Source organism: Neomonachus schauinslandi, chromosome 12 (genome assembly GCF_002201575.2).
Source record: "Neomonachus schauinslandi chromosome 12, ASM220157v2, whole genome shotgun sequence".
In the NCBI taxonomy this organism is placed as follows: domain Eukaryota; kingdom Metazoa; phylum Chordata; class Mammalia; order Carnivora; family Phocidae; genus Neomonachus; species Neomonachus schauinslandi.
In genome coordinates, this window is record NC_058414.1 from 20,759,608 (window position 1) to 20,787,443 (window position 27,836).

The 27,836-nt window shown below is 41.3% G+C and overlaps 1 protein-coding gene across 1 annotated transcript; it reads right to left on the bottom strand.

Moving 5' to 3' along the window:
* Positions 1 to 1,562: 1,562 nt before the first annotated feature.
* Positions 1,563 to 27,726, bottom strand: ARMC10 (armadillo repeat containing 10). Its single transcript, XM_021689703.1, has 6 exons — positions 27,393 to 27,726; positions 14,461 to 14,609; positions 11,791 to 11,925; positions 8,799 to 8,975; positions 3,513 to 3,584; positions 1,563 to 2,657 (listed from the first exon to the last, which is right to left on the bottom strand). Exons 1-6 carry the CDS (start codon positions 27,529 to 27,531, stop codon positions 2,406 to 2,408), a joined length of 924 nt encoding a protein of 307 aa, XP_021545378.1. The 5' UTR covers positions 27,532 to 27,726; the 3' UTR covers positions 1,563 to 2,405.
* Positions 27,727 to 27,836: the final 110 nt, after the last annotated feature.

Sequence of the window (27,836 nt, forward strand, 5' to 3'; positions counted from 1 at the left end):
AATGATCTTTATCTTACAGTGATGCAAATCGGGCCAGGGGAAATGTGTATATAATGTATGTGAATGTATGTGATTTGGGGCACTAAAGCACAATTTCCCCATCAAATAACCTTCAGGAAAAAAACCAACGGAACAGCCCTAAACCTTTTCACTCCAAAGGAACGTTGTAGCAGGCGGATGGGAATGGAGCCTGGTAGGTTGATGGTGGACGAGCTTGGGGGGGGGTTGGGGAGGCGCGCGGGGCTGGTGCCCTAACGCTCACCTGTGTGGCCGCCTTCCTTGCTCTTGCATGCCGCGTTGAGAATGCACCTCTTCCCTCTGCTCTGTGGAGCAGACCAAGTTCGTCTTACTTTGTCTTCTCCGTGAGTGGCCCTGACCTGATCTCTCATTCACGTATACCGTGTCACTGCGGGTCTCTGAGCACTTTGTTCTAGTTCCGCTTACTTGGGCCTGCAGTGTTTTCTAGGCCTGCTCGCGAGCTTTTTTATTACCCTTCACCTTCTTTCTACGCTGACATTTTGTTCGCGAAGAACTACATGGAGCTTCATCTCTCCTTGTAGAATCGCGCTCGATTCACGTGGCTTCCATGTTTTCACTTAGCTACATTTTTTAAGGGTTTAAGTACAAAAGCAAAACCAAATTTTGAAAAATAAGCCAAATCCACTCTCTTGCCTCCATTCAGTCTAAGTATGGCGTAATGCCTTTCACTTGGTCTTCTCTGATCAGTTTCATTTTGCTCTTTTGATTAGCCAGCAGCCATTGGAACCTGTGCGATTTTACTGACAAGTCCCTTTCTCCTGTGGTAAAGATGTTCCTCCTTGCCCAGAGCCGGGGGAGGGGATCACTCACCGCAGGAAATCTCCCCCAGTAAAAGCCAAGATGTGCCCTGACCTACATAGATGAAGATCTATTTGTGCACTTTCACTTCGTAATCTTTTTAAGGTAGTCAAAAAGGACTCCCCCTTTTTCTCTAGCATTTTGACATTTCAAACTCAACGCTCTGATCGCCAGGAAATGGGATTAGCTATTCAAACTAAAAACGGGGGAAAAGAAGAGAGATGGGGTTTTAGAATCCAATGCTGCTGAAGCCCATCAAAGCCAAATCCTACTTTCTAATTCTGTGCCCATTTTGACTATGTATTTTCATTAAATAAGGAGGCAGATTAAAAAATTCGTTAATAAGAAGTGTGCCTTTCAGGGAATTGCAAACTTATAGCCAGCATTTATCCATCAGTGCTGTAGCCAGCTGGGAACGTCCGTGGTTTCACCTGAATACTGAATTCTTTTTCTACTGTAAAAATATTTCTTGCAAGTTTGATTTCTGTATCAGGCTAACCCTGCCTGTTTGAGGATTATGTGACTTCCTATGGAAATCCATGTATTTACAAATGAAATTTAACGTACTCGTACAGCTTTGCCTTAAATACCTGGAGTAGGAACGCCGCTGCTTGCATACTGATATCTACCTAGTACTGAGCATGGTGATGGTGAGGAACTGGAATAAGACCTGGCTGAAATGAAATCTATTAATAGTATTTTTATTCCAAAAGCTATTGTGACACTATAATTACAATGTATGAAAATCTCAGCTAAGTAAAATATGGATGAAAATTAATGAATAAAGTACTATCAAGAGAAAATGTGTATAACCTTTTTTCCTTTTTATTTAAAAAATTATAAAATTTATGCTGATGGTTAAAAAATTCCAATGCTAGAAGAAGGTATACATAGAAAAGTCCTTTCCTCAGTCCACACTCCCAGGAGTCTGGGTATCATTCTAGAAACTCTTCTCTCGATAGAAGCGTAGTTTTCATTTAAAAAACACATCCACATTTTCTGGATGCCTTTCCACATAAGCATGTTCAGATTTCCTTGTTTCTTTTAAGATGAGATAGATAAACGGCTTTAACCAGTTGCCTACGGATGGACATTCCGATCGACCCCAGCCCCCCACACACTGCATCTTCACAGGCTGGCACACCCGCTGGGAGTGGGGAGGACGAGGATTAGACCTCTGGGAGCGGTATGGCTGGCCTGGCCGGTGGCCTCGAAGACTCGACTCACTAGCACAAGGCCGTTCCTGCAGCAGCCCTGAACCAACTAGCCAGTCACACACGAATGTTGTCTCAGACGGGTGCAAGGTTAGCTTACATGTAAAGAAGGCAACTGTCCTGTCACGTCGAGGAAGTAATTGAAGTAAACTCAGCAAACGGCAAAATGAAAAGAAATGGTGTTAGAACAAGCTCTTCTATTCATTTAAATCAAGAAAATGGTTCAAAATAAACCGGAACACCATGGCAGTGTCTAGCTGTGTTAATGATGAAATGTGATATTTACTGTTTAGATTCAGCAGCTGGACGAATTTCAGCTCCCTTAGTAAGAGGGAAGATGAAAACCGGGACCAATCAGAACTTGGGTAGGACTGTCACCTTTTCCTTCACATCCGCATCATGGTGTTCAGCTAAAGCTCTCATTTTCTGAGCACATTCTTCTCCATATAACAGGAAAAACAGGGAACCTTTAGGGAAAGGAGGCTGAATAGCTAAACAGCCTTCTTTTTTGAGGCAGTTATTTATATTCTGAGAGAGTGTAAGAACTCGAAGAAGAATCTCCTTTGCCACGTGGCCGTCATAAAGGGAAAGAAATGAGGAGTCCACCTGAAAGAGGAAACTGTTATTTTAATAATTTATGAAAACATTTTTCAGGTATATTTTTACATTTTAAAACTATATTGAATACATTAAAAAAAAAACCTGGTCATAGAAAATTATCCCTAAAATTGTCTAACATCAATGTAAAAATCTTATGCACCCTTACACTTTATACTAATGGAAAAGAAGGTTTCACTGTTTTAGCTGAAAAATACTATTTTTTTGGAGTCCTAGAAGGTAGTCATTGGGAACAACTCCCATGTCCCTTTTAAGGTCCATCATCCAATCTTCCTGGGGGCTCCTCAATTCCCCAGACACGGCCTGCCCACTGTACCCTGTGGGGCCGGGGTGCAGGGAGGAGCGGGTCCCTCCCTTACAGGAGTGGAGGCCTGTTTGGTGTCCACACCATCTTTGCTTCCTTCAGAACACTTATCTCAGCTTTTAATTCTTGTGTTTGTTTTTGTCTCTCCTCATAAGCTGCACGAGTGTGCTCACTGGTGTGTCCTGGCCCTTGGCTCAGTGTGTGGCGCGTCCTGGGGATTAGTGTTTCAGCACCCGTCAAGAGACATGTGAACACAACCACGTCAAGGGGAAGAGATGCGGTCACATAAGTGTGCCCCAAAATGGACAGACAGAACAATTATGATTTATGGTTGTTAGGGAGGACCCTTCCAAAATGAGTTTTTCAAAGTAAAACTGGTTCATTACAGAAAATTTAGGAAATTCGTGTAGGCAAAAAACAAAAAAACCCCTGTGCTCCTCACAGATAATCTCTGTTAACATTTTGGGATAAATCTTTCTAGATCTGTCCCAATCTATATATATTTGTATACTTATAAAACAAATATGTCAGCTACTTACTTGGGCACCAAGTAGCCCGTCTGCCATGGCTGGATTTTCAGACAAATTCACAAGCAGTTTCAAAACCTGAACCTGAAAGAAGAATCCTACTGGTTTATTTCAGACCAGCGAGCATGGATTTGCTTTCCCCCGCACACCGTCCTCTCACTACGTCCACATTTTAAAGTCCGACCCGGGCTTCACCGTTGGGCTCCAATTCTCCACCCCACGGAGCCCTCTCCTCTACCACACTCCCGGAGCACTTCTCACACAGCAGAGTTATAGAAACTGTATTTTTCCATGTTAGGGAGAAGATGGTGACTGTCTCACTGTCTACCCGCCTCGCCCCCTAACTCAGGGTAATAGGCTTAACGTTATGGTACATAAATGATCTTTATTACAATTACCGGTAAGTGAAATCTCTTTGGAACAAAAAAAGGAATCTCTCCAAGCCGGTTTATTTCTATTTAAGGTATGAAGATCTTGGAACAGTTTGGTTACCAAGACTAGATAAACATATGGTCTTTTTCTTTTTAGTTAGGTTACTATGAACCTTTGAGTTCATATAACCATAAATCATGTGAATAATGTTTTGCAATCCTTTAAATAGGCAATAATAATCGGCAAACAAATGTTAACTTAGAGCTGATGAGCTAAACTATCAGCATTCCTATCACTTATAACTGGTCAGTACTGTAGCCCCCCTTATCATTCCAAGGGGATACATTCCAAGACCCCCAACACACGCCTAAAATCACGGATAACAGCGCACCCTATATATACGTTTTTTCCTATACATACATACCTATGCTAAAATTTATAGATTACTCACAGTAAGAGATTAACAACAATAATAAAAAAGAACAATTACAGTAATCTGTGGTAAGTTATATGAAAGCGGTCTCTCAAAATCTCTTTCCAGTTTTAGTATATATGCTGAAGGGAGCATACTCTCTGAAAATATCTTATTGTTCTGTACTCTCCCTTCTTGTGATGTGAGATGATAAAATGCCTGTGATGAGGTGAAGGGAGGTGAAGGACAGGTGGTGTGACGCCGCACTGGGCTGCCCCAAGCCACTGACAGTAAGCCAGAAGGATCATCTGCGTCCCAACTGCAGCTGACAGCAGGTGACAACCTGTGGAAAGTGCAACCACGGATTGGGGGGTGGGGGTGGATAACTACTATAAAAACGACATTCAAATAGAACTCCTGTTTCAAGACACAGGTCATACAAAGCTATACTTTATACAAGAGACTTGGAGTTACACCAAGTGAGGAGCGGGGAGGGACAAATGTGCTCTCTACTAGACCTGGAAGGGAACCCAGATCTTTATTTTAGAAAACCTTTTTTTATGAAAAAGGCATTGTGTGTTTCCTGTAGAACATTTTTATTATTTATTTTTAAGTAGCCCCAACGTGGGCTTGAACTCACGACCCCGAGATCAAGACCTGAGCTGAGATCAAGAGTTGGATACTTAATCAACTGAGCCGCCCAGGCACCTCTCCCTATAGGACATTTTTAAAAAGTGATTAGTACAAAGGAGAATGAAATTCACCCCTACTTCCATGACCAAAACCAATCACCAATATTAAGTTTTGTTATTTTTTTTCTGGTTTTTTTACACACCTATATACTCACATATTCCTTTGATCATGTTGTACATACTAACTTGTGAAGCAGGATAGAAGGCTTTGCTTAATTTATCAACTATTTAAAAAAATTTTATGAAATTAATACATGGTCATGATAAATTTCAAACCATGCAGAGGGGAACTAGGGTGAAAACAAAAGCCACCATCCTATCTGCCCATCCCACCCCCCCAGCAGAAACCCCTGGTAACAGTTTAGGCAGAGATCATGTTTTTCAAACAGATATTCTTTATGATTAGAGCCTCTTAAGGTAAGAGAGGAAAGACAACTTCCAACCGTTCGTGCGGATCTGGTCTAGCCTGACTGGCCGCCAGCAAAAAGAATAGGTGTTAGGAATAAACACTTGTCTCCAATGTCAGTGAAGTTTGGATTAAGAAAACAGACAAAGAGTTCTGAAACAGGAAGGTCCCAAACCTAGGACAGAAGTCTGGATGAAGTCAAAATCCACAAGGCCCCCTAGTGGCCCACGCAGGCAGGTTTATAACCAGGGAACAGTAACAGCAATAATAATTATTCATCATAAGTAGTTAGGAGCCTGAATTAAAATTCCATGTTGCTATGCTCCGGAAGGGAGTGAAACATGGGAAAATAATTTACAGAGCACAACTGCAGATTAAAAAGCTGCAGGTATCCCCTGCTTTTCGAACGTTTGTGTCATGCCACATCCCTTTTATAAAAGACCTACGTCATTGGTACCTGTTTCGATGAACCAAAAGAAATCCAAACAGGATTTTCATTTTTACAAAAAAAAAAAAAAGAAAGAAAAGAGAAGAAAACAGCTCTGGGGGTTTGTTTGCGGCGGGGGGGGGGGGGGGGGGGGGGGGTGGTCCCCCCCCCCCCCCCAGACGTACACTCAGCACGTCCGCATCAAGCAGCCAGATCTCTGAACTGTGTCTGTGAACATCTGTGCTTATCTTGATTTACTTGGTGCATCTGTTAGCAAGATATGTTCCAAGCTATCAGAAAAGTCTGAGAGAGGTTTTTTTGGGGGGGGTGGGGGTTCTGGGAACGCTCAAAAATGTCTCCATATAAATTACTGGTAAGCGCCGCTGTGTTTCCCGCCATTTTGGCTTAGGAAAGGTTTCATGGGAACGGCCTACATCCGGGGAGCGGGGACACCTGGGTAGTATTTTGGTTTGAACCATGTTAAGTCCTCGCTTTCTCTTACCACATGTGCTGTCTCGTGGTGACTCCACGACATTTCCTTTAAGCCATCAGTTTTCTTTGCTCTCACTGCCGTTTTAATTAACACAAGAATTATTTATGTTAATCTTCCATTATTTATATTTGGTTACGAATCAGTGTTGTGCCCAAAAGGTTGTTATAGTACGCTAGGATCTCTTATTAAAAATAAGATTTTGGGGGCGCCTGGGTGGCTCAGATGGTTAAGCGTCTGCCTTCGGCTCAGGTAATGATCCCAGGGTTCTGGGATCGAGTCCCGCATCGGGCTCCCTGATCGGCGGGGAGCCTGCTTCTCCCTCTGCCTCTGCCTCTCTCTCTCTCTCTGACTTTCATGAATAATAAAACATTAAAAAAAAAAAAAGTTGTTTTTTTTTCTTAAAGATTTTTAAAATTTATTTGACAGAGACACAGCGAGAGAGGGAACACAAGCAGGGGGAGTGGGAGAGGGAGAAGCAGGCTTCCCGCGGAGCAGGGAGCCCAATGCGGGGCTCGATCCCAGGACCCTGGGATCAGCCGAAGGCAGACGCTTAACAACCGAGCCACCAGGCGCCCCTAAAAATAAGATTTCTAAAAAGTCATTTCGGTGGTTATTTATTAAGAAAATATCTAAAACGGGTAGATTTTCTCACAAATGGATTACTGTCCGAAAGTTCATTTGCAACTTGGAACTTTACACTCATTTTTTATGGAGAAACAATGTTATAATTGGTGGTCAGGTTCCCAAACAGACCAAAAAAGCAAATTTTCTATCCCAGAAACGCCGTACCAGGCAATGGAATGGAAAAACAAAACAAAAAAAGAACATACTATTGTGGTGTGAGTCATCTTCTAAGAAGTCATAAAATATATTGAAACACAGACCGTGTCTGAGACAGATCCATATGGCCCCAAGGCCAGACTCGCCTGGCTCTGAACCTCTTGTTCCTCCTGAGGTTTTGGGTAAAGCAGCTGCAGACACAGGCAGAGGAGATCTGTCCTATATTTGTGATGCTATAAGGTAGAGGTAAGGGTTTCCCTGGGGCCTCAGAGGCTGGAAGTTACCTTGTTCCACTGGACAGAGAGATGTCGATGGGTGCATGCATTTTGGAAATTGCCTATGGATGGAGCATATTTCAAAAATATTGCTAATAAGATTATTACATTTAATTTTGAATGCCTTTGGGTACATCTTAGGCCAGATCCAGCTAACTCTGGCTAGTGGAAATGTGGAAAGCCCAGAGCAAATTTTAAAAGGGCTATAGTGAGGCTCTCCTGTAACCACATTGGGTAACCCCAGAAAGAACCTCAGTGATGTTGAATATTTGGAGTGTGGCCCTAAAATGCTCTGCGTTCTTCTCCCACCTGTGCCAGACAACACAGACCAACAGAGTAAAACGCTGACGAATGACCAACCCAACTCATCAGAGCCTTTAATTAGTCTGCTTTCTGTTTTTATGCTATTTCTTGAAAAATGGCACTTGAGAAAAATGCCCACTAATAGCAGAGGTTTACTCAAGTTACTTTCACGGGGTGTCTCCTGAGATCCTACTTAAGTAGGTCAATCTCTGTTGCCTCCTACATCTGCGTAACTGGTTAAAATCAAGCACCCAGGGGCGCCTGGGTGGCTCAGTCATTAAGCATCTGCCTTCGGCTCAGGTCATGATCCCAGGGTCCTGGGATCGAGCCCCGCATTGGGCTCCCTGCTCGGCGGGAAGCCTGCTTCTCCCTCTCCCACTCCCCCTGCTCGTGCTCCTGCTCTCGCTCTCTCTCTCTGTCAAATAAATAAATAAAATCTTAAAAAAAAAAAAAAAAGCACCCAGACATCCATTACTAACTTAAAAGTGGTTTTCAAAACATTTTTTCTGCAAATGGCTAAATCAAAAAAATGTTTCTAACCTCGAGGTGAGCAAAAAACTCAACCAGCATTATCACTCAAAGACCCCTTTTAATCAATTATGTATAATTAAACCTGGTGTGGAGGGGAAGCCAGCTACACCACTTTAGTAAAAGGTAAACTCATTTTCAGAAGAGCAAATGAATGCCAATCTATTGATAAGTGAAATAACACATTTTCACTAATTCATTTTCAAATTGATTACTGGGGGATAAAAATAATTTACTTTCTTGGGCTCACAAAAAGGCTTTTTTAAAAATGAACTTTAGGGCACCTGGGTGGCTCAGGTGGTTAAGCGACTGCCTTCGGCTCAGGTCATGATCCTGGAGTCCCTGGATCGAGTCCCGCATCCGGGCTCCCTGCTCGGCAGGGAGTCTGCTTCTCCCTCTGACCCTCCCCCCTCTCATGCTTTCTCTATCTCATTGTCTCTCTCAAATAAATAAATAAAATCTTAAAAAAAAAAAAATGAACTTTAACTAAACGTGTACTTTTTTGAGGAATATCAACTTAAGGTGGGGGACTTAGAAATTCAATTCCAATCTTAATACGCTTGAGGCAACAGCTCTTTGTACTCCCAACTCATAATGGCTTCATTCGTACCTTGGTACTTCCATTGCCTGTAAGCAGCACGTGGAACAGGTCTGTGATGTACTTGCTAAGCATGTGCTGGTGGTCATTGGTAACTGTCATGTTGGTCAACAATCTCAGCCCAGCCAGCTGTACAGCAGAGTCCAGGGGCCCAGAGAGGACATCCTTGCAGACTTGACTGATGTAAACCTAGAGGTGGGGGGAAAAAGTGAGCATCTTAGAATCTCCATAAGTTTGTCTATGACACAGTAACTTCTCTGCACAGCGGGGAGGACAGTTACGGGGAGGCTGGCTCCTCAAAAAAGATGGCATTTCTATCCCGCCCTCAAACTTCGGTGATTTTTTTTTTTTTTAAAGCTACCTTTGTTAATGCCAGGCAATATGCAAGCATTTTACGAAAACATCTCACTTACTCCGGAAGACGCCTCTACTGCGGTGGGTGTTATTAATGGCCATTCTGCAGACAAGGACAAGTCCTCAAGGAACTCGGATCCCCGCCCCATATCAAGCCAGCTGGTGGGGGCGCAATGTCCAACTCCAGAGACCCTGCTCTCAACACCAGGGGGCTCTCAACTGTTGGGGGCCTCCCAGCTCAGTCTTCCTTTCTGTGTCAACTGCTTTGGACCCATGAGTATAGGGGAGGAAAGACCTGTGTGGCCATTCTGCATCGCGGTAAGTACCTTAACAACAGGGTCGAGGAGCTGCATCATGTCAGAATAGGGGGATCAAAGTGAAATAGAATTTGTCTCTAGGGTTAGTTCTATCAAAAGTAAGCAGAGGCAAAACGATCTTTGGCCCAATTTTCTCATTTACCCAGGTTTATGTATATGATCTGGGCCTTCCTGACGCTGGTGAGCTCCACTGGCAAAACGTAATGCAATGCCCGCCAAGACTCCTGTTTCACACACGACAGAACGAAACCCACTGTGATGGAAACTTTTCTGAAACTGTTTTCTATTTCTGGCCAGGATCTTTCCAGCTTGGAAAAACTATGTCTCACAGATAATTACTATTCACCTAACTAAAAACTCCACCCAAAGTTCTAACTGATTAAGAAAAAGTTCCTAATATAAAATGCTAAGAAATGACCAACTGTCCCATAGGCCAGTATTAAGTTTTAGAAAAAATCCAAAAGTATCCATGTTGCCACAGAAACTAGAGTAATGGCAGTAAAGCAAAGAGAGAATAAATTTTTAATCTTGGTTCAGAGCTAAATGACATTTACGAGCCACCTGGTTCTCTTTGGCCACAATTTCATCACACACCTGTCCTTCAAAAAAAAAAATGCCATTTCCTCAGCTCTTTATAAATCATATATTTTCATAAGATGCTGATGTCTTTCAAAGCATTTCCTAAAATGTGTTGAGCATTTAGATCCTTATTATCTTTGAGTCTTTTCACCAGTTCACGTTTAGCAACAAGATCACCAAGTGGACCAGCTCAGTTATTTCTGGGGCTGTGCCTACCTCCCCTTGCTCTGCTTTCTCTTGGAATTCCCTCCTTCCCCAATGCTGCTTGTAGAATCGTTAGACGTTCCTTTTTTTTTTTTTTTTAAAGATTTTATTTATTCCCGGGAGAGGGAGGGAGGGAGAGAAGGAGGAGCAGAGGGAGAGGGACAAGCAGACCCTGTGCTGAGTGGGGAGCCTGACAGGTGCTCCATCCCAGGACCCCGGGACCATGACCTGAGCCGAAACCAAAAGTCAGATGCCCCAAAACCTTAGACATTCTTTAGAGCCAAGCTGTACTCAACCTTTTACAAAACTTTTGGATGAGATCTCTCCTTTCTATGTACTCAACAATGTTTTACATTTTTCCTTAAAGTACTTCATCATGTTCTACCTTGCATTACACCTTGCCTTTTCTCTCCTTCTAGCTTTCTTAAAACAAGAGTTAATCATGTTCGTTTCTAAACTCTGTACCACAGAGCAGAAGCTCAATAAATGTTGAAATAACATAAGTTCCTAATTTATTTTATATTATCAGACTCTGGCCAGGTTCCTTCACCACAGTTGGATTAAAGTGAAACCCAAATTCAAAAGCCCAATGCAGCTCTTATTGGCTGGTTCAGATTCCTCCTTCCTCTGCCTTATTCTCCATAAAAAATGGGTAGAGGACCTAAATAGATATTTTTTCCAAGAAGACCTATAAATGGTCAATAGGTACATGAAAAGATGCTCAACATCACTCATCATTAGGGAAATCCAAGTAAAAACCACAATGAGATATCACCTCACACCTGTTAGAATGGCTACTGTCAAAAAGACAACAAGGGCTGGCGAGGATGTGGCGAAAAGGAATCCTTGTGCTCTGCTGGTGGTAATGTAAATTGGCACGGCCATTATGGAACACAGTATGGAGGTTCCTCGAAAAATTAAAAATACAAACTACCATATGATCCAGCAACTCCAGTTCTGGGTTATTCATCTGAAGACCTTGAGAAGAATAATTTGGAAAGCTATACACACCCCCCGTGTTCACTGCAGCATTACTCATAATAGCCAAGACACAAGAACAACCTGTATTGACAGATGAACGAATAAAGCAAATGTGGTCTGTGTATACAATGGAAAACTATTCAGCCATAAAAAGGAAGGAAATCCTGCCATTAGCAACAAATGGATAGACCTTCAGGGCATTACCCTAAGTGAAATAAGACCGAAAAAGACAGATACTGGAGATATCTCTTATATGTGGAATCTAAAAAAGCCGAACTCACAGAAACAAGAGTGTGGCATGGTAGCTTCCAGGGGTGGAGGGATACATGAAATGGGGAGATCTGCTCACAAGGTACAAACTTCTAGTTATAAGTTCCGGGATCTAATGTACAGCAGGATGACCACACTGTATTATATACTTGAAAGGTGCTAAGAGAATAGATCGTAAATGTTCTCACCATGTAGACAAAAAGGGTAATTATGTGAGGTGATGGAGGTCTTAGCTAACCCTATGGTTGTTTTCTCTCATTTATAGAAAACTTAGTCATTTGCAATTTCAGATAACTTACCTTTATCTTGACTTGATTGTCAACATTCACACTCAGGTTATTCAATGCATTTAAAGCTTTCTCTTTAATACTGTGGTTGGGATTGTTGATTTTGCTTCCAATGATTGGAATACCACCCAATTCACGAATAATGACCTAAGAGGGGAAAAAAACAGGACCATCACTTCAATACATACTCCCTTTATCAAATTTTTTGCATCCACAAATACAAATAAAAATTAATGACTCTTTGGAAATACCTTTCCTATGCACAATCTGTAATTCTTATTTTAAAAAAATGCTTTCTGTAATTTTAAAGGTAAAGAAAATAGATTGAAAATAAATTAAGATATATAATTGTTTAAAAACTATAGCTTGGGGATCTACAATGATTTGTAGAGCTACTGAAATGATCTCAAAGCAATTTACGAACAAATTATTTTACTTGGAAATACTTTTCTAGTACAGACACATTTGGAAAAGTGTTATGATTTAGGATACTAAAGTAACATTTTGCTAAAATGTATTCTTTGGAATACAAATCCTTCAAGATATTAACAGACGTTCCATTAAGACAAGGGAGGTTCTGTGGTTAGGTAGGTAAGTGAGAAACTCTGGGTGTAAGTGCAGACACTTCTTTATTGTGGAGCAGTCACATGTTCATGAGTGCTGGGAATCTCCAAGAGGGGAGCACTGAATAGAGTATTTCCATAAACTGTACACAAAAAAAGAGGGTCATTTCTCAGTGGGGGGGTGGATGTAGGGGGAAGCACCTTTCAACATCTTGAAGAATTAGAGTTCTACACAATTTGTGAAATGATGCCCAAATTTTCAAAGACAAAATAATCCAGGGAATTTTCACAATCGGTTGCAACACTATGCTATTCTGCGCCTTTGGCCCCAACTGAACGATACATTAACTGCTTCAATTCGTACAAGAAAAATAAGCTGAGAATTACTCCTGTCAGGACAAAACATGCCCTTCTATGAGAAAAAGAAGGAAAGAGTATCCTGGCATCATCCACTTTTTACTAACAACCCCAAACCCTACGCTACCGTCAAGAGTGGGCTCAGCACTGGGACAAAAAAAGAAACTCCCTGTGCAATCCCAGGTTCTTCCTAAGGATTTGTGATTACTAGAAAACAGTTTTTTTTTTTTTTTTTTTTAAACTATCCCATTAAGGGGCACCTGGGTGGCTCAGTTGTTAAGCGGCTGCCTTCGGCTCAGGTCGTGATCCCGGGGTCCTGGGATCGAGCCCCGCATCGGGCTCCCTGCTCCACGGGGAGCCTGCTTCTCCCTCTCCCACTCCCCCTGCTTGTGTTCCCTCTCTTGCTGTGTCTCTCTCTGTCAAATAAATAAAATCTTAAAAAAAACCCAAAACTACCCTATTAAGGCAGATCAAGGCACTATAATTTATGACGAGGGACACGGACTCCCATTGCCCAGGAAAGTGCTTGTTCAACCAGTGACCATGGATCCATTATCCCTACAGTTTGTTTCAGAGGATCTAAAACGATGGCATCAGAAACAGCTCCAATTAGTCACCATCTGTTGTTTTTGTTTGCGTGGCATCTCTCCCCACTGGGGCAGACAGAGCACCTCCTCTATCCCATCTAGTCCCCGATGGGGCTGCTGGCTGAATGTGCTCCCATCCATCGCTGCTGTTGGGCTGTGCGATGCTCCCGGGAGCTCGGGGTGCCTTAGCACCGCACCTGATCCTGGCCAAGCAACTCCACCATTTGGATCATGAGCCACAGGGATGAAGGCTTTGGAGACCAGGGGCTTTCTTTACATCCCGGTGATGAAAACCTCTTTGTGGCCAGAGGGACAAAAAAAGCCCAATACACAAAAAAGGAGCAAGGCTAAGCAGAGCCAAAAGATGGAGGGAGGGAGAGCTCTGATCGTGCTCTCTGTAACCTTAAACTGTTTTCATTTGTGCCTGAGCCAGGGCCATTGTTGGATGTCCAAGTTAATGGGGCTCAGTATTTTCCCTTTTTGGTTTAAAATAATTTAAGTTGGGTTCTGTCACTTGCAACGGAAAGAATATGGGTAATCAACAAATATCCTTTAAATCTCAAGAGCTTTACAGTAAACCTTGCCATGCTGGAAAATACTTGACTGAAACAGAGTATAAATTCAACATAATTTAGTTTTCATGACAAAGGTCAACGAAAGGCATCAGCTGAAAATCATTACAATTTTTTTTTTTTAAACTCTTTCTCCATGGGGAGAAGGAAGCATTCAAATTAAGTGCTTTAGACTGGTGTTAAATCTCTACTGGTAGAAGCTGTTTACACTGGTTAGCGGTTGTCAACGGCCCATGGCCCCCATGCATCAGAACCCCCCCCAGACCTACATACAATGGAAAGCATGTTCTTCAATGTTAGATGCTTTCACTGTTCTCCTGCAACACTACTGACTTTTAAATAATTTAAAAGGCCACGCAATGCTAAGTGGAGTAGATCACACTTATCTCAAATGTGACCAATTCCTAGGGATCTAGAATCTCAGGAATACAAATGTCACTATTCGGCCTTGCTTTTCAGAAATAAACACTGTGCTGTAAGTACACATCCCCGCACTGTACAGATGAGGAGAGTGAGGCTCCAGGATTAAATGCCTCATCAGAGTCACAATTAACTGCTAGTGTGTAAGAATGGGAGGCGCCCATTGTGAGACGAGGTACTTACTTGGTTAGCTGAAAAGGCTGCATTGTTACCCAGAGTGACCAAAGCTCTTTCAGTAATGACAGGATCATCAACTGACTCAAGAAGGGAGAGGAGTTTCTGGAGCTGGTCAACGTTTAGGACATCATCATACGAGCCATTGGTTAAGTCTTCTGCAGAAGAACAAAGTTACTTAAAATCAGTATGAGATTAAAAAAAATTTTTTTTTTAAGAGAGAGCACACAAGTGCGTGAACAGGGGTAGAGGGCCAGCGGGGAGGGGCAGAGGGAGAGAGAATCTTAAGCAGGCTCCACGTCCAGCATGAGCCTGACACGGGCCTCAATCACATGACCCTGGGATCATGACCTGAGCTAAAATCCAGTCCGACCCTTAACTGACTGAGTCACTGAGGTGCCCCTAAAAAAATTTTTTTTTTAATTTAAAAGACTTTATTTATATGAGAGAGAGAAAGTGAGCGAGCACAAGCAGGGGGAGGCGCAGAGGGAGAGGGAGAAGCCAACTCCTTGCTGAGTGTGGAGCCAGATGTGGGGTTCCATAGAAGGACCCTGGGATCATGACCTGAGCTGAAGTCAGACGCTTAACCAATGAGCCACCCAGGCGCCCCTAAAAGTTTTTTTTAAACAATACTGAATGCACACTCTGATGCCAGGCACAGTTTTAAGCACTTCATGTGCTTTATCTAGTTTAATCTTCAATTAATCTTTGGAAGAAGATACTATTATAATTCTCAATTTATAGATGGGAAACTGAGGCTTATAGACATTAAGAAATTAGCCAGTGGGGGCACCTAGGGGGCTCAGTTGGTTAAGCATGCGACTCTTGATCTCAGCTCAAGTCTTGATCTCAGGGTGGTGAGTTCAAGCCCCGTGTTGGGCTTCACACTCAGCATGGAACCTACTTTAAAAAAAAAAAAACAGAAAGAAATGAGCCAGTGGTCACTCGGTATTTCTTAGTAAGGCACCGCATGCCAGAGCATTTTCTGTTTCTTCTTTTAAAAAAACCAGGTACATGTATCCAATAGAACACTTGCCTAGAGGCAAGGATTTACATTAAGCAGACCTTCTCTTTCTTTTTTTAAAGATTTTTATTTATTTGACAGAGAGACAGCGAGAGAGGGAACACAAGCAGGGGGAGCAGGGAGCCTGATGCGGGGCTCGATCCCAGGACCCTGGGACCATGACCTGAGCCGCTTAACCAACTAAGCCACCCAGGGGCCCTGTACCTCTTCTTTCTAAAAATACATACCAAATTATTAAAGGTGATTATCTCTGGGTGCTGGATTATGAATGACTTATTTTCTACCCCATGCTTATGAGCACTTTGATTTTTTTTTAAATACATTCTACTCCTGTAATGAAAATAATTAAATATATTGTTTAAAGATGAATCACAGAAAAATATGATGAAGGGGTCAAGTACAGATTGTGGGAAACAATAAGTGATATGATGTCCTGAGAAAGCCAAATGAGAAACCTGTTAGGAAAATCTAAAAGCCAAGAAACCAGCAGTTCCTCACTCCCAAGTTTTATAATTAGGACCTCTGGACTCGGCTTTTACTCCTGAATCCATTACCTGCCTCATTTGCACTTTGTAAAACAGGATTTCACCCCCAAAATATTTGAAAAGTGAAAGAATGACAAGAACAGATTTTTAGAAAGGAAAGAATTTGGGGGTTCATCCAAACTTCTCTTTTTACACACCAGGAAACTCAAGCTAGGACTGTTTAAAGATTAACCTGAAGCCACACAGGTACTTAGTAGCAAAAACCAGAGAAATGAAAATACAGAGTGCAGGCAAGTCATTCAATTTCTTTTGGGGTCTCAACTTTCTCATCTATTAAAAAAGGGGGGGTTGATCTAAGACTCTAACTGGTTCCAAAGGTGCACCTCTGAAGTTGTGTGATTTTGTACACACAAACGTGGCAGAAAACAAAAAGCCTGATTAAAAAGTGGGCAGAACACTTGAATAGACATTTCCCAAAGTATATACCCAGATGGCCCACAGGCACATGGAAAGATGCTCATCACCCATCATCAGGGAAATGCAAATCAAAACCATAGTGAGATATCACCTCACACCTGTCAGGCTGGCCATTATCAAAAACACAAATAATAACGAGTTGGTGGGGATGTGGAGGAAAGAGAACCCTTGTGCACTGTTGATGGGAATGCAAACTGGTACAGCCACTAGGGAAAACAGTATGGAGGTTCTTCAAAAAATTAAAAATACAACTACCCTATGATCCAGCAATTCCACTCCTGGGTTTTTATCTGAAGAAAATGAAAACATTAATTTGAACAGAGATATATGCACCCCTTTCTTGCAGCATTATTTATAAGAGCCAAGAAGTGGAAGCAACCCAAGTGTCCACTGACAGATGAATGAGTAAAGAAGTGGTGTACAATGGAATATTATTCAGTCATAAAAAATATTGAAATTTTTGTCATTTGCAACAACATGGATGGACCTTGAAGGTACTAAGCTAAGTGAGAAAGACAAATACCATATGATTTCACTCATATGTAGAATCTAAAAAACAAAATAAACAAAAAACAGAAACAAACTCATAGATACAAGAAACAAACTGCTGGTTACCAGACGTGGGAGGGATTTGGGGGCAGATGAAACAGGTGAAGGGGATTAAGAGGTACAAACTTCCAGTTATAAAAGAAAAAAATCATGGGAATGTATAGTACAGCATAGGGAAGGTGACTCAATAATATTGTAATAACTTTGTATGATGACAGATGGTGACTAGACTTATGGAGATCACTTTATAATGTATAAAGTATCAGGAAAAAAGTTTTTATCAGAAATAATACTCAGCAGCACCTGGGTGGCTCAGTCGGTTAAGTGTCTGCCTACCGCTCAGGTCATGATCCTGGGGTCCTGGGATCAAACTCCCCCTGCTCAACAGGGAGTTTGCTTCTCCCTCTCCCTCTGTGTGCTCTCTCTCTCAATAAATAATTCTTAAAAAAAAAGTAATAATAATCAAATGCCTTTTTATTATGAGGTCATCATGTGTTTTCACTTTTAATCTATTAATGCTGTAAGTTACATTAATATATTTCCCAATATGAATCTTCCTTGCACGTCCATTTGGCCATGGTATATTACTACTTTAATACCGTGATGGATTTGATTTGCTAATATTTTATTGAGAATCATTATATCTTATTCATAAATGAGACAGATTAATAGTTTTTTCATGCTATCCTTGTCAGGTTTTGATATCAGGTTGTTAAATGAATCAGTTTGAGACTATTTCCATCTTTTTCAATGCTCTTGAACAGTCTAGGCAGTATAGGAATTACAAATTTCTTAAAGTTGAAGACTAAAAAAAGATCACCCAGTTCTGGTTCAAGATGGTGACACAGGAAGATCCTTAACTGACCTCCTCACACCGACACACTGAATCTGTAGCTACATAGAGAGTAATTCCCTCTGAAAGAAATCCAGAATTGAGAAAAAACCCATACTAAAACAGATAGTACAGGATGAAACACAATCTTGCCATAAACACCACCCCTGGTGCGGTAACACACAACCAGGAGGGAACTCAAAACTCCCAGCGTCTCCCTGAGGAGCAAAGGCTTTGGACCCCACATCCTGTCTTCCAACTTCTAAGACTTCCAGCTGAGATATGGGCTTCCAAAACATCAGGCTTTGAAAGCCAACGAAACCTTCATCGGTGACACCCACCAGACTACAGCAAGTTAAGAGGCAGTTTTTAGAGGGCTTGCACCTACTAACCACGGCTTAACCCCGGGGGCCAGCAGAGGCAGTAAGTACGCTGAAACCAGTCTTCCCATCGAAGAGGCCTATTTGCTTATCTTAGTAACTATAAGTCAGTTGGAAGGGCAGGCTTCTATTTTAACAAACGTCAAGGGGCTGACAGCAATACTCTCCAGAGATAGGGGGCTGGATGGTCCCATCTTTGCACTCTCCCCATGCCTCGTTGCAGGTTGGTGGTATCTCCCAGAAAGGAGCCTGCGCACATGTCCGGCACTGTGGTTTTTGTGGTTGCTGCCCACGAGATGCCCCCTTGACCAACTGGCTCTAGAGGCCAGCAGGGCTTGTGTTCACAGTTTCAGTGGGATGGTAGCAAACAAAGAAATAGTTCACAACTAGCTATCACCCCAGCGCTCAGTACAGAAGGATCAGACAAATGCCCATCTCTGTCTTCCACTGACAGGTGTATGTCCACAGTATAAAAGCTGCTACCTGAAGGTCTGGCTTCCAATCAGCCTGTATCTAAGCACTGAATGAGATCCTCCCCTTTGGGACACTGACAGGTCTTAGCAGATGCTCAACTACCGTGAGCTATTAAGAACAGGCTACTTGGACAATCACAAAGTTGGGATAGACAACCAAGAGCTGGGCACAGTTGAATAATAAGGTTCATCTCCTACATGAGACCATTCCTTTAAGATTGGGACAGAAAATGTAAGAAAGTACCAAGCAGAAGTCACAGAGCTGAAGAATACAATAACTGGACTTAAAACAACAAAAACAAAAACAAACTACTAGAGGGATTCAACAACAGACTAGATGAAGCAGAAGAATAGATCAGTGAACTCAAAGATAGGGCAGGAGAACTCATTCCATCAGAGCAAGGAAAAAAAGTGAAGATAGCTTATGGGACCTATGGGATAACATCAACTTGACCAACCCTCACATTACAGGGGTTCTGGAAGGAGAAAAGAGAGGGAAGGGGGTAGAAAACTTATTTGAAGAAATAATGGCTGAAAACTTCTCTAACCTGGGGAAGGAAACTGATATCCAGATCCAGGAAGCAGAGTTTCAAATAAGAGGAACCCAAAGACAGCCATAGCAAGACACATTATAATTAAAACATCAGTTAAAGACACTGAGAAAATCTTAAAAGCAACAAGAGAAAAATAACTTATTACATACAATAAGACTATGAGCAGATTTTTTAGCCAAAACTTTGTAGGCCAGAAGGGAGTGTCATGGTATATTCAGAGTGCTGAAAGAAAAAAAAACTGTCACCCAAGAACATTCTAACTGGCAAAGCTGTCCTTCATAAATGAAGGATAAAGAATTTTCCAGACAAGCAAAAGCTGAAGGAGTTCAACACCAATAGCCTGGCCTTACATGAATTTGTTAAAGGAATTTCTTGAAACTGAAACAAAAGGGCAATAATTAGTAACAGGAAAACATATACAAGTATAAGCCTCACTAGTAAAGATAAATACATAATTAGGGGTGCCTGGGTGGCTCAGTCAGTTAAACGTCTGCCTTCAGCTCAGATCATGATCTCAGGGTCCTGGGATGGAGCCTCACGTGACTCCCTCCTTGGTGGAGAGCCTGCTTCTCCCTCTCCCTCTGCCTGCCACTCTGCCTACTTGTGCTCTCTGTCAAATAAATAAATAAAAATCTTAAAAAAAAGAATACATAATTAAATTCTGAATAATGTGATGGTGGTGGGTAAATCACTTTTTTATAAATCCAGTATAAAAGCTAAAAAACACAGGAAAAATAACTATCAGTGCTACAATTTGTTAAGGAATACATTAGACAAAAAGGTGTAAATTGTGATATCAGAAACATAAAACGTGTGTATATGGGGGGGAGTAAAAATGTAGAGCTTTAGAATGCATTCAAACTTTGGTTATCATCAACTTAAAACAGACTGTTATGTTTTATGTAAGCCTCATGGTAACCACAAAGCGATACGGTAGATAAAGAAACATTAAAGGGAAAGGAATCTAAACACCACTACAGAAAATCATCACATCACAAGAGAGCAAGAGAAGGAACAAAGGAATTACAAAACAGCTACAAAGCTATTAACAAAATGGCAATAAGTCCATACCTACTGAAAATTATTTTAAATGTAAATGGACTAAATTCTCCAATCAAAAGGTCTAGAGTGGCTGAATGGATAAAAAAGACAAGACCCAATTCACATTCTGATTCTGGTTACCCATTATAACATATGGTGAGTTTTTCCACAGCATCAAGCAATTCTTGGACACCAGCTGGTTCTACAATTCCACTCAATTCTGACACTATCTACCTGCATCAAAACCTCCCACAGGTTACAGGCTCAGTTCTCAAAGACTGCCCCCCCACCACCACTTCAGATGCCAGGGGCAAGCCCAAGTTGTCACTGGGGCTTCTGATCAACTGGGTATAGATCAGAGATTTCACCAACCCCCAACCTGGGTCCAATTAATTTGCTAGAGCAGCTCAGAGAACTCAGAGAAAATTTTACTTACTAGGTTTATTACCCTCTAATTTTAGTATATTTTCTGCTGAAGCGAGCACAGTTTAATACCCTCTAATCACAAGTTTGGCTCCCCTGGCAACAAGACCCCATCCTTAGGGTGCTGTTCAAGTCATCCATTAACATAACAAAAGATACTTTTATAGCTCACGGCACTTAGGAAATTCTGAGGGTTTTAGGAGCTTTGTGCTAGAAATGGGGATGAAGAATAAATATATATTTCTTATTCAAAATCACAATATTGCACTAATTATATGCTCTCAAGAGACTCACTTCAGCTTTATGGATACACACAAAGACTGAAAATGAAGGGAGGGAAAAAGATATTCCATGCAAATGGAAAGCAAATGGAAACTATAAAAAAAGCTGGGGTAGCTACACTTTTAGTAGACAAAATAGATTTTAAAATAAAGATTGTAATAAGAGACAAAGGAGATAATTATATAATTATAAAAGGATCAATCTAATATCACATTTGTAAATATGTATATACCCAACACAGGAGCACCTAAATATATAAAGTAAATATAATCAGACCTAGAGGGAGAAATAGACTTCCAGTACAATAGTAGGAAACTTCAGTACTCTACTTTCATCAATGGATAGGTCACCCAGACAGAAAATCGATAAGGAAACATTGGACACGTTAGACCAGATGAACTTAACAGACATTTATGGAACATTCTATTCAAAAGCAGAATAGAGGGCACCTGGGTGGCTCAGTTGGTTAACTTCTGCCTTCAGCTCAGGTCATGATCCCAGGGTCCTGGGATTGAGCCCCACATCAGGCTCCCTGCTCTACGGGAAGCCTGCTTCTCCTTCTCCTACTCCCCCTGCTTGTGTTCCCTCTCTGTGTCTCTGTCTGTCAAATAAATAAATAAAATCTTAAAAAAAAAAAAAGGCAGAATAGGATGTTCTTCTTAAGCACACATGGAACATTCTCCAGGATAAATCATATGGTAGGCCACAAAGTAAGTCTTAATAAATTTAAGAAGACTGAAATAGTAGCATACATCTTTTTCAACTATAAGGTAGTGAACTAGAAATAAACTACAAGAAGAAAAATGGAAAATTCACAAACAAATGGAGATTAAACATGCTACTGAAAAATTAGTGAGTCAAAGAAGAAATCAAAAGAGAAATAAAAAAATACTGAGACAAATGAAAATAGAAATACAACATACCAAAACTTATGGAATGAAGCAAAAACAGTTCTAAGAGGGAAGTACACAGTGCTAAATGCTTACATTAATAAGAAAGATTTCAAATAAACAACCTAACTTTACACCTCAAGGACCCATAAAAAGAACAAAGCCCAAAGTTAGAAGGAAGGAAATAACAAAGATCAGAGCAGAAATAAATGAAATAGAGAGTAGGAAGACAATAGAAAGATCAATGAAACTAAGAACTGGTTTACTGAAAAGATGAACAAAATAGGCAAACCATTAGCTACACTTACCAAGAAAAAAGAGAGGGCTCAATGAAATGAGAAATGAAAAAGGAGACATTATAGTTGGTACCACAAAAATACAAAGGATCATAAGAGAGTATTAGGAACAATTATATGCGAACAAATTGGGCAATCTAGAAGAAATGGAAAAATTCCTAGAAATACATAACCTTCAAAGACTGAATTGAAGAAATGAAAAATCTGATCAAATTACTAGTAAGGAGATTGAATCAGTAATCAAAAATCTCCCAACAGACAAAAGTCCAAGACCACAGGGCTTCACTAATGAATTCTACCAAATTCTTCAAAGAATACCAATCCTCAAACTCTTCCTAAAAACAGAAGAGGAGGGAACACTTCTAAACCCATTTTACAAAGCCAGTATTACCCTGATACCAAAATCAGACAAGGACACCACAAGAAAGAAAATTACAGGCCAAAATCCATGATGAATACAGATGTAAAAAGCCTCAACAAAATATTAGCAAACAATACATTAAAAAGATCATACATCATGATCAAGTGGAATGTATCCTTGGGATGCAAAGATGGCTCAATAGCTGCCAACTGATCAGTATGATACACCATAATGACAAAATGAAGGATAAAAATCATATGATCATCTCAGCAGATGCAGAAAAAGCATTTAACAATATCCAACATCCATTCATGATAAAAACTCTCAACTAAAAGGGTACAGAGGGAATGTACCTCAACATAACAAAGGCCATATAGGACAAACTCACAGTTAACAAACTCAATGGTTAAAGACTGAGAGCTTTTCCTCTAACATCAAGAACAAGAGGGGCGCCTGGGTGGCTCAGTCGTTTAAGCGTCTGCCTTTGGCTCAGGTCATGATCCCAGGGTCCTGGGATCGAGCCCCACATCGGGCTCCCTGCTCAGCAGGAAGCCTGCTTCTCTCTCCCTCTCCTACTCCCCCTGCTTGTGTTCCCTCTCTCGCTGTATCTCTCTCTGTCAAATAAATAAATAAAATTTAAAAAAAAACCAAGATAAGGATGTCCACTCTCACCACTTTTATTCAACACAGTACCGGAAGCCTTGGCTAGGGCAATTAGGCAAGAAAAAAGAGATAAAAGGCATCCAAGTCAGAAAGGAAAAAGTTAAAACTATATGCAGGTGACATTATATTATATAGAGAAATCCCTCAACACTCCACCAAAAAGCTGAGGATACACAGGTTCAGCAAAATTGCAGGATACAAATTCAATATAAGAAAATGAGTTGCATTTCTATACACTAATAACAAACTATCAGAAGGAGAGATTAAGAAAACAACTCCATTTACAATTACACCAAAGAGAACAAAATACCTAGGAATTAATTTAACCAAGGAGGTATACAGACCTGTAGATTGAAAACTGTAAGACACTGATGAAAGAAATTGAAGAAGACACAAATAAATGGGAAGTTATTCATGCTCACAGACTGGAAGAATTAATATTATTAAAATGTCCATATTACCCAAAGCAATTTACAGATCCAATGCAATCCCTACCAAAATTCCAATGGCATTTTCACAGAAATAGAAAAATCCTAAAATTTATATGGAATCATAAAAGACCCCAAATGGCCAAAGCAGTCTTGAGAACAAAGCTGGAGGCACTGTGCGCCCTGCTTTCAAAATACATTACAAAGCTATAGTCATCAAAACTGTATGGTATTGGCATAAAAACAGACACAGAGATCAATGGAACAGAACAGCCCAGAAATAAACCTATGCATTTATGGTCAATTAATTTATGACAAAGGAGCCAAAGAAATACAACGGGGAAAAGACAGTCTCTTCAGTGAATGGTACTGGGAAAACTGGACAGCCACATGTAAAAAGATGAAACTGGACCACTATTTTACATCATACACAAAAATCAACTCATAATAAAGTCTTGAACATAAGACTTCAAACCATCAAACTCCTAGGAGAACACATAGTAAGCAACTTGACATAGGTCTTTGCATGATTTTTTAGATTTGACACCAAGACCAAAAGCAACAAAAATAAACAAGTGGACTGTATCAAATTTAAAAACTTCTGCACAGCAAAGGAAACCATCAATAAAATGAAAAGGCAACCTATGGAATGGGACCCCAAGTCATATATCTGATAAGCAGTTAATATCCAAAATATATAAAGAACTCATGCAACTCAACAGAAAAAAATACAAATAATTAAAAAAAAAAAAAGCGAGGATCTGAATAGCCATTTTTTTCTGAAGACATATAAACGGCCAACAGATACATGAACGTGCTCAACATCAGTAATCACCAGGGAAATGCAAATCAAAACCACAATAAGGTACCACCTCACACCTGTTAGAATGGCCAGTATCAAAGAGAGAGGAAAAAAAAAAAGAAACCCCAAAGAGAAGAGATAACAAGTGTTGGTGAGGATGTAAAGAAAAGGGAACCCTGGTGCACTGTTGGTGGGAATGTAAATTGGTGTAGCCACTATGGAACACAGCTTGGAGGTTCCTCAAAAAATTAAGAATAGACCTACCACACAATCTAGCAATTCCACTTCTGGGAATTTATTTGAAGAAAATGAAATCACTATCTTGAAAAGACATATGCATCCCCACGTTCACTGCAGCATTATTTATAACAGCAAGACAGAGAAACAACCTCAGTGTCCACTGATGGATGAATGGATAAAGAAAATACGGTCTAGATATATATATGGAATATTGAAATAGTGGATTAGTCATAAAAAAGAAGGAAATCCTGCCATTTGCAACAACCTGCGTGAACTCTGAGGGCATTATTCTAAGTGAAACAAGTCAGGAAAGAAAAACAAATACTAAATAATCTCACTTATATGTTGAATCTAAAAAAGAAGAAAAAAAAGTCGAATTCATAAATACAAACAGATTGACTGGGGTTGCCAGAGGGAGGCGAAGGGGGAGTGTAAAACGGATGAAGGTGGGGAGCAGTACAAACTTAAATACATCTTAGGGAAGCAACGGACAGCTTGCTGACTACAGTTAGCAAGCAATACTGTATTGTATACTTGAAAGTTGCCGAGAGTAAATCTTAAAAGTTCTTATCACAACAACAAAAAAATCTATAACTATGTGAGGTGAGAGATGTCAACTAAACTTATTGTGGTGATCATTCTGCAGTATGTACAAATACAAATACCTGAATCAAATATATCAAATTGAACCAAATATATAAACATTATATATATTCGATATCCAATGTATACATATATCAAATCATTATATTGTATACCTATCACTAACATAATATTATATATCAATTATATCTCAATTAAAACAAAAAACATCATCTTCTTAAATCTAAGGATGATGCTGAAAAAATGGGTACTTGTCAAGTCCTCAAAGATAAAGGTATGTAGCTTCAGGAAGAAGGGACCATGAGCAACTTACTTTGTAAGCTGCCTGACCTAAGATAATGGTGACTTTGGAAACTGGTAAAATTAAGTTTAAAAGTAAGACTTTGTCAGTGTTCACCAGGTTGAGTCAGTGTAAGTGAGAAGGTATCTGAATCCAGAAATCTCTCTCACACAAAGACAACAAATTAGGCTTTGTAAGTGTGGGTAAATAAAAATCCTTTTTTGAAAATTGCTTTTTCCTTTGTGCCAAAAGGAAAACAGACCTCCCTACTGTTTTCTCCGAGTATCTCCTTGAGTAAACTTGTACAGTTGACCCTCGAACAATGCAGGGTTTAGGGGTGCCAACCCCAGAGCAGTTGAAAATCCATGTATAACTTTGGACTCCCCTAAACTTAACTACTAATAACCTGCCATTAACTGGAAGCCTTACTGAAAACAGTTAACATATATTTTGTATGTTATATGTCTTAAATTTATTCTTACAATAAAATAAGCTAGAGAAAATGTTAAGAAAATCATAAGGAAAATACATTTACAGAACTGTACATATTACTGAAAAAAGATCTCCACGTAAGTAAACCTGCGCAGTTCAAAACCCCCTTGTTCAAAAGTCAGCTATAACTGTAAATCCTTTGTCTCTTCGATATAAATGAATATGTTTTTAAAAGCTAAGTAACCCTCTTGCCAGTTTACAACACAGGAAAGTCTTTCTTAGGGGCTTTAGGGTCATCTGTTGGAAATGTAAACATCAAGAAAGAGGGAGCCCAGATCTCTGAGTTTAGCCTTGGCACCTGGCTCTGTGTTGTAACCACCTGCTTATCATAAAGATGCTAAGAAGTCTTATTTTTCCTTTGGATAAAGGCAATTAGCTAACACAAATAGCCACCTCAATTACCAGTGAATTTAGGATGAACTACGTGTAAATGGTGCTTGATCAAGCCCTTTCTTAAGGACAAGTTACTGTTTTTCTTGAGACCATGCAGGTAATATGAAATAGATTTTATCTGCCTAGATACATAAAGGGGTGAGAATTCTGTCTTTTCAATCCCATTAGCTGATTGCCTGGGATGGGCACAGCAATCTAGTTTCATGTTCATTCAACAATAAAACTTTAGTTCTTTTCTATATTTGTAGAGAGGAGTTTCTTGGCTGGCAAGAGATTTTTTAAATTATTTCTGTAACAGCGTCCATGACCTGAACTTTCCCTCCAGAACATCCAGCAAATCCTCAGAATCCTGAATGCATCAATCGACTTTTGGACAGCAACCTAACCATACACTTCTTGGCCAGGACGGTACCCCCTTCCCCATGCAGACAACTGTTTCAAATAGATATGTACAACGGTGTCTGTTATCTCCAGGATCTCTCTGCAACTTTGTATATGAACCACAATGACTTCTCCCAGGGCAACTTCATGCACAGTTTCATCCACCGCTCCAGGCCCCGTAACTCCCAGGCCACGGTAGGCGGAACCCCTTTGGTAACACAAAGGCCGGGAGCAAGCTTTAAGGTGAGGGGCAACTGACATGCTTTTGAGAAACCCAACCAATCCTCCACTGTGACGCCGCACTCAGGCAGGAAAATTTGGGCAACTTTTCATCCCGGGATTTTGAACTAAGTGGAGGCAGGGGGCAGCTCAGAAGCCCACACGCACCCAATCAAGTGGATGATCCAGTTTGGCACCTGGGCTTCTCGACCTGGCCACGCTCACGAGCCTCCCTCCCTCCCCGGGTTCGGCTTCTTTGGCCGCGAGCACGGGAGAGCCACGAGCGCCTGCTGTCTTCAACCTTCACCCCAGGGATAACACCCAGCCCCGGTCCGCCGTCCCCGGCCACCTGCCGGGCACCCCGTGGCCTCACCTGCGGAGCGCGAGGGGCGCAGCCGAAGCCCGCGGCCGCCTTGCCGCTGGCCCCGCGTCAGCTTGTAAATGCAGTAGCAGGCGCCGGCCCCGAGGACCAGGCCCGCCGCCGCCCAGCCCATGGCCCGGGCGCCGCCCATGTTGCCGCTGGGGCTGGGGCGCAGCGCGGGGCCTGGCGCGGGAGGCCCCGGACCAAGCGGATCCCGACGCCACCCGAGCGCTAGCCCGCGGAGGAGAAAGGAAATGGGGTCTGAGCTCCGCCTCCCGGAAACGGCCCTGCTAAGATAGTAAAACCGCCCACTGCAGCCCCCGAGCGTCCCGGCAGCTTGGCAGAGGCGGGGCGGGGGGCAGGACTACGTGAAGAGCCGCAGGGACTACAAGCCCCGCGGGGACACATGGGTGGCTGCCGCCGCCGCCCGGAAGCGGACTTCCTCTCGCTTCCGCC

Coding starts and splice junctions, on each gene's coding strand:
- ARMC10 (XM_021689703.1), bottom strand. CDS start 27,531: ATGGGCGGCGCCCGGGCCATGGGCTGGGCGGCGGCGGGCCTGGTCCTC. Junction 14,610..27,392: donor GCGCCCCTCGCGCTCCGCAG/GTGAGGCCACGG, acceptor GTTCTTCTGCAG/AAGACTTAACCAATGGCTCG. Junction 8,976..11,790: donor ACAATCAAGTCAAGATAAAG/GTAAGTTATCTG, acceptor CCCCACCTCTAG/GTTTACATCAGTCAAGTCTG.